Genomic DNA, 7942 nt, shown 5'->3' with positions numbered 1-7942 from the left:
AGTATAATGCTAGATGGATGAGATAGGAAGGGATAATGCAAAAGGGAGAGAGATTGATGGGAGAACAGTATAATGCAAAAGGGAGAGGAATATGGGATGGATGGGAGAGAGGAGAGAGTATAATGCTAGATGGATGAGATAGGAAGGGATAATGCAAAAGGGAGAGAGATTGATGGGAGAACAGTATAATGCAAAAGGGAGAGGAATATGGGATGGATGGGAGAGAGGAGAGAGTATAATGCTAGATGGATGAGATAGGAAGGGATAATGCAAAAGGGAGAGAGATTGATGGGAGAACAGTATAATGCAAAAGGGAGAGGAATATGGGATGGATGGGAGAGAGGAGAGAGTATAATGCTAGATGGATGAGATAGGAAGGGATAATGCAAAAGGGAGAGAGATTGATGGGAGAACAGTATAATGCAAAAGGGAGAGGAATATGGGATGGATGGGAGAGAGGAGAGAGTATAATGCTAGATGGATGAGATAGGAAGGGATAATGCAAAAGGGAGAGAGATTGATGGGAGAACAGTATAATGCAAAAGGGAGAGGAATATGGGATGGATGGGAGAGAGGAGAGAGTATAATGCTAGATGGATGAGATAGGAAGGGATAATGCAAAAGGGAGAGAGATTGATGGGAGAACAGTATAATGCAAAAGGGAGAGGAATATGGGATGGATGGGAGAGAGGAGAGAGTATAATGCTAGATGGATGAGATAGGAAGGGATAATGCAAAAGGGAGAGAGATTGATGGGAGAACAGTATAATGCAAAAGGGAGGTTTTTTTTTTTTTTTTTTTTTTTTAGTTTTAACAAGTTACAATAATTTATTTCTTCCATATTAATAAACTTTCATTACCTCATTGCATAAAATTCTACTTTCTGATTTGTGTTTCTCAGCCGGAATGTAAACTGAATGATGACATGAGGTTTACTGCTTACAACCAATACGTTCACAAGATGTTGCACCGATGGGGACCTAACGTTAAGGAGATGGTGGCTATTCGGAAGTACCTGGCCACTCAGAGTGTTTCCATGCAACAGTTACCTTTGGTAAGAACTGTTTCATATTATTATTATTTGGTATTATTTATTTATTTTCAAGTTTTTTTTTTTAAGAGGTTTGACAGAGGGAACTGTAACTGTTATGGTCTTATCGTCCCGAAATCGAAGAGAGAAGGAAGACAGGATAGGAGAAAGCCAGCCGTTCCGAGAACGAACATTATCCCATCAGGACAAAATCCGCCCCGGGCGGGAATCGAACCCGCGGCCTAGCGCTTACAAGGCAGACGCACTACCAACTAAGCTAACTAGGCTGGCCTCGTCTATCTTTGGTTCCTATATGTATAAGTACCAAATGGTACTTTTCAGGACCATGTTAATAATTTTATCATTATTAAGCAAATTATATTAGTTTTTACTGTGAAATAAATACCTACCTATCTAAGGAGGATGTTGTAGTTTGTCAACTAAACTAACTACAAACTAAACTAACTGGGCTGGCATCTGAGCTTTGACTTGGCAGAGCTGGCAAGTTTTTACTCTTACCTCATAATTCTATCATAGTCGATGTTTTTCTTCTTGGCGATGAATTTCTCCTGCAGCACGACCCCACAAGGCCAAATAACACTGTAAGCTACCATACCGCGCAGAATGGGGTACTTGTCGAACGCTTGTACTGTTCTCGATTTGACCAAACCCGCTCCCGATTTGACCTGGTGGAAGATCGCCCATCGGAGAGGCATTGTGTAGAGTCCCCGATCTGGGGGGTTGCTGAGATCGGTGGGAAGGTTCTACCCGATCTGGTGAATCGGGTTCTAGATGGGTTAGAACCCCGTGGGATCGGGTTTCCAAATGGATTAGGCCTTCGGAATCTTAGATCGGTTTAGTTTTCGGTCCCGCTTGCTGTCCAATCGGGCTCTAAATGGGTAAGGCCCCTCGTTCGGGCTCTGAAAGAGTTAGGCCTTCGGGACCATGCACCGGTTGGTTTTTGGTCTGTCCTAGTTTTTGATGGGGTTCCAGATGGGTAAGATTCCTCGATTGGGTGCTAAATGGAACCCTGGTTCTAGATGGGTAAGATTCCTCGATTGGGTGCTAAATGGAACCCTGGTTCCAGATGGGTAAGATTCCTCGATTGGGTGCTAAATGGAGCCCTGGTTCCAGATGGGTAAGATTCCTCGATTGGGTGCTAAATGGAGCCCTGGTTCCAGATGGGTAAGATTCCTCGATTGGGTGCTAAATGGAGCCCTGGTTCCAGATGGGTAAGATTCCTCGATTGGGTGCTAAATGGAACCCTGGTTCTAGATGGGTAAGATTCCTCGATTGGGTGCTAAATGGAACCCTGGTTCTAGATGGGTAAGATTCCTCGCTTAGCTTGCACAATCACCCTGTATGTATCATATTCCAAATGCTCTTGATACAAAAGTATCTCCTTGTCCTTCTCTTTCATCTTGTCCGTGAGTTTCCCCCCATCCGGGGGATCCTCACCCTTCCCCTCACTCATCGCTTACTCGCCACTTAATACATGGCTGCTAAAGCAATGAGGAAACGAAACACAGAATCGAAAATTTTCAGAGTTATTAAATTTGGGGCAAAAAGTGACTGGCTAAAATCAATAAATTTTCGCAATGTCTATGGGTAATATGTGAAAGTTCAAAATTCACACACAAGCACAATGTCTATGTAAAAACTGAGATCATATATCGAAAGATCACATCAAAAAACATGCACTTGCAAAAAATCGCTATGAAAAACGACTTAATTTCACTAGAAAACTTATTTTTTTGAGGAGCAAAAGAAAACACAACTTGGTTGTTTTGCCGTATCCAGGCGAGTGAGGTAATGTTTATTTCTCGTTTTTAACACAGGTGGTGCCACGTTCGATTCAGAGCTGATCAAGTGTTGTCCTATGTGTTCTGTACCCATTGAGAAAGATGAAGGCTGTGCCCAGATGTTGTGTAAGCGGTGCAAGCATGTGTTCTGCTGGTACTGCCTGGCCTCTCTGGATGTAAGTAGATCCTAATAAAGTTTTGCCTTGGCGAGAATCGAACTCGCGACCTTGCACTTACAAGGCAGGAGAGCAACCTCCAAGCTAGGGTGGTTTGATACCTAATTGTCAGGGAATCAGGGATGTTCGATTCCCGGCGGGGCCGAGGTTTTTTCGGCTCTGTGCTTGTAGTTCGGGGCGCACTCAGCCTCGTGAGGACAATTGAGTAGCTACTGTAATCGAGTAGCGACCAGTGGCGGCATTGTCCTCCAATAGATTATTGGAATACAGAAATTGATTGCAAAGAAGGCACTTGCTGTGATATGCACAAAAAGAACTGTTGTGGAAAGGCTTTGCTTTTTTACAAATAAAATAATATTATTAAATTGAATTTGATTTTAATTCATCTCCTCTTCTCCATATTTCAGGATGACTTCCTGCTACGCCACTATGACAAGGGCCCGTGCAAGAACAAACTGGGACACTCTCGAGCCTCGGTCATCTGGCATCGAACGCAGGTCAGTGAGTTGTAGAACCAGGACAAAACTTTTTTTTGTTTTTTTTTTTTTTTTTTTTTTTTTTTTTTTTTTTTTTTTTTTTTAAGAGGTTTGACAGAGGGAACTTTAACTGCTATGGTCTTATCGTCCCGAAATCGAGGAGAGAAGGAAGACAGGATAGGAGAAAGCCAGCCGTTCCGAGAACGAACATTATCCCATCAGGATAAAATCCGCCCCGGGCGGGAATCGAACCCGCGGCCTAGCGCTTACAAGGCAGACGCACTACCAACTAAGCTAACTAGGCTGGCTAACGAAACTTTTTTTTTGCTTTCCCTAATTACCTATAGGTATGTATAAGCAAAATGTTTCCACAGGGTGAGTTGTTTTTTAAGCGCTTATATGGATGAGAGAAGAGAGGACAATGTAAAAGGGAGAGGAATATGGGATAGATAGGAGAGAGGAGAGAGTATAATGCAAAAGGGAGGGGGATATGGGATGGATGGGAGAGAGTATAATGCAAAAGGGAGAGGGATATGGGATGGATGGGAGAGAGTATAATGCAAAAGGGAGACGAATATGGGATGGATGGGAGAGAGTATAATGCAAAAGGGAGAGGGATATGGGATGGATGGGAGAGAGTATAATGCAAAAGGGAGAGGGATATGGGATGGATGGGAGTATGGGAGGGAGTATAATGCAAAAGGGAGGGGGATATGGGATGGATGGGAGAGAGTATAATGCAAAAGGGAGAGGGATATGGGATGAATGGGAGAGAGGAGAGAGTATAATGCTAGATGGATGAGATAGGAAGGGATTACATGAAACCTCTACACAAAACCAATCCGTTTACAATAAGGCTTTCATTGGCTTTTGGATAAAGTTTTCCCTAAACGACAAAAAAAGTGTGCAAAAGATAAGTTTAGTGTGAAGAAAAGAGAAAAGAGCCTTTAAGTTTGTTAACAAAAGATTTACATGAAACCTCTACACAAAACCAATCCGTTTACAATAAGGCTTTCATTGGCTTTTGGATAAAGTTTTCCCTAAACGACAAAAAAAAGTGTGCAAAAGATAAGTTTAGTGTGAAGAAAAGAGAAAAGAGCCTTTAAGTTTGTCAACAAAAGACTAGGAAGGGATAATGCAAAAGGGAGGGATATTGATGGGAGAAGAGTATAATGTAAAAGGGAGAGGGATATGGGATGGATGAGAGAGAGTATAATGCTAGATGGATGAGATAGGAAGGGATAATGCAAAAGGGAGGGGGATTGATGGGAGAAGAGTATAATGCAAGAGGGAGAGGGATATGAAAATGCACAAGGAAAAACAATATGTAAAAAAAATTGGTAAAATTCCAACACTTAAAAATCTAGTTTCTCTAATTCTAGTTGATAAAAAATACACATTTTTCGGACTTTTACTTTTCCATTTTCTGTGTATCCACAGGTAATTTACTCTAAGTTTGAGGAAAGTAGTGTGATTCACTACTTTTTTCATGTTCAAACCATCTTTTTGTTGTTGTTGGTTGTCGTTGTTGTAGCAGCAGGTTCACCAAACTAGACCTCGTCATTCATCTTCTGAAGTTGGGAGATTCGGAAAATCTTACACTAGTTCTTCCTCAGGTCCATGGGTATAATGGTTGATTTACAGGATATAAGATGGCATCAATTTCCTTCATCAACAATTATCGAGCTTTTCTTCTTTACAAAACATTGAAGTTTTTTTCTCCTTCAAAATATGATGCAGGGAGGGAGTTTTTATTCAGAAAATATTGAAGTTCTTAATTTTCTTCTTCTTCACAAAATATTGAAGTGTAGACAATTCTGTGAAGTTTTTCTTCTTCTTATGATACTATGATATTTTTATTTCTTCTTTTCTTTCGGAACCATTGGTTTCTTCACAAAATATTGAAGTTTTTTCTTCAAATTTCCACTCTTCATTTGACGTTTCTTCACAAAATATATTGAAGTTCAGAAAGTTGTAGACAAATGTCTGCAATATTGACCATTAGGCCATTTTCCTCAGAAGTTCAGAAAGTTCCATGAAGTCTGCAAATGTTCTAAAATTCTCAACTATTTCAATCATGTGCTTCCACAAATAAGCAAGTTGGAATTGTGTAGAATTAAATAAAATTATTGACATCAGAGTATGAACTAAAACTTGGTTTCCATTTTTCCTCTTTGAAAATTCAAAGAATAAATTTTACCTGTAATCTTCCAAGAACATTGATTAAAACACCTCCGTCAAACATTGGTTGAGAGTCTACTGCGGTAATAATTCTATTGATCCTTTGAAATGACAGACTCTGTTGAAAAGAAATCAATTGAAACAATCAGGATATGAATATTGTAAACAAAAGGGGGAGGGAGAAACTTGATCTATTCTAAAATCAGTGACAAAGGACTTTTTGTTCCTTTATTGTTATTATTATTATTTTTTATCTTCTCATTTGAAAAATATTTGTATTTTATTGTCACGTGATCATGCTTGTATGCATGTGAAGTGTGTAGAATTTTGGCACAATTTCTTAGAAGCAAGCGCAGAGGGAAGGGAAAGAGGGTATTGCAATAAATGAATAATCATAATTATAACGAAGTGCAAAATGGATGAGTAAAATCCATATCGTAAGCCAGCCTGATTACCTTGAAGGGTTGCGCGCCTGCCTTGTGTACGCTAGCTCATGGGTTCGATTCCCGCCCGAGAGAACTTTATCTTAAACATATACAGGATGGCTCAGAAGTCCTAGTCGGACCCCTTGTAACTTTTGAACGGCTTGGAATTTTGAAGTTCTGTTTTGTTCTAAAGATAGGAAAGAGCCCATGGCAAATTCGATGGTGCTATCAAAATCCCGGTTCGAACCGCGGAAGTGGCACTTTTTGTATAAAAGTGATCATTTCTCGCGAATTTCAATTGAGAACCCCAATTTTTTTATTTCACTTTCGAATTCTACGTCGAGTTTCATGGGGGAACCACATAATCTATTGCTATTATTGGTAAGTGGTAAGTACGGGGGGCGAGATTTTTTTCATCCTGAACAAGGGATGTGAAATATCAAATCCGTGTAGTTTTAGATGCTGAACAATGTGGTGGCATTAGTTTTTCGTTATCTTTCATTTTTGAGGTTTTGGGAATATGGGGGTGTTCAAAATATACCCTTACAACCGAGACCTCTAAAATGAAAGATAACGAAAAACTAATGTTACCACGTTATTCAGCACCTAAAGTCCTTCACGCCCCCCTCGGGGCCCAAGGACCCCAGTTTGGGAATCACTGTCCTACACAATCAGTTGCAATGACATCTCGTGAGATGAGAAAAAAAATTGTTTTATCTACTCGACATTAAACTTTAATTAAATTCCATGTCTGTATTTAACGCAACTATGCGGTAGGTGCCACGACTGCCAAGAAGGAAATGTTCATGACACGCGACTCTGAGATTAACATAATTGAATATTGATACTTTTAACTTATACTAGCTGAATTCCGTCGCTTCGCTCCGGAATCCCGCTAGTTCATCCCGAGGCATGGCCGAACTTGTAGTAAACTTGAATTGAACAAGTATAGAAAAAAGAGACTTAATAGCCAGATCTGCAATCTCATGTTAAATTGTTTGTCAACCTCAAACTAAAGTATCAATTAACAAACATTTCAACATAAGATTATAGACCTAGGAGTTATGGGTACATCACATTATAAATAGGGGTCATTATTTGCACCTAAATTATTTCTTAAAGAAGAAAGGCAAAATGCTAGTAGGTAACCAACCAATAAGCAAAAATAAATTATACCAATCAAACAAATAAAATGATTATTATTAAAAATTAGATTAGCAAAGTCCAAAACAATTAGAAAGTCAGCAATTAGTCAGCCGTGAAATGCAAATCATTACAAAAGTACTTGCCACTTTGACGACAGATAAATTTAGAATGGTTATCATATTTTTTAAGGCAGAACTTAAGTACACATCATAGGCTATCGTGTAGGCCTAGCCTGAATATATCGTGTTGGACGTAAAAGCTAGATGCAATTGGTTTCAAAGTAAATGTCTGACTATAGGTAAGTGGTGGATCATCATCAGTCTGAAAAATAAAATACAGTGTGTTTCAAGTCAGCAATTAGTCAGCCGTGAAATGCAAATCATTACAAAAGTACTTGCCACTTTGACGACAGATAAATTTAGAATGGTTATCATATATTTTAAGGCAGAACTTAAGTACACATCATAGGCTATCATGTAGGCCTAGCCTGAATATATCGTGTTGGACGTAAAAGCTAGATGCGATTGGTTTCAAAGTAAATGTCTGACTATATGTAAGTGGTGGATCAAGCGGGGAAAAGATCGACAGTTTTGATTTACAGTATATCCAAACTATTCCAAACATATTTACTAGAGTAGGTGTATTTTTTTTTCTTTTGGGAAACTGACTACTGGTTCAATGGAAACTGAAATCTGAATGGAGCAGT

At 39.5% G+C, this 7942-nt stretch overlaps 1 protein-coding gene across 1 annotated transcript; it reads left to right on the top strand.

Moving 5' to 3' along the window:
- Positions 1–2848: 2848 nt before the first annotated feature.
- On the top strand, positions 2849–3509 carry LOC113472246 (probable E3 ubiquitin-protein ligase RNF144A-A; the record flags this gene model as incomplete). Its single annotated transcript, XM_026831911.1, has 2 exons — positions 2849–3008; positions 3416–3509. Coding segments are annotated over exons 1-2 (193 nt in total), but the record flags the coding sequence as incomplete, so codon positions are not given.
- Positions 3510–7942: the final 4433 nt, after the last annotated feature.

Source organism: Diaphorina citri, unplaced genomic scaffold, assembly GCF_000475195.1.
Source record: "Diaphorina citri unplaced genomic scaffold, Diaci psyllid genome assembly version 1.1 scaffold4459, whole genome shotgun sequence".
NCBI classification, from domain to species: Eukaryota; Metazoa; Arthropoda; class Insecta; order Hemiptera; family Psyllidae; genus Diaphorina; species Diaphorina citri.
The sequence above is the reverse complement of the archived record's forward strand: the minus strand, read 5'-3'. Positions and strand labels throughout refer to the sequence as shown.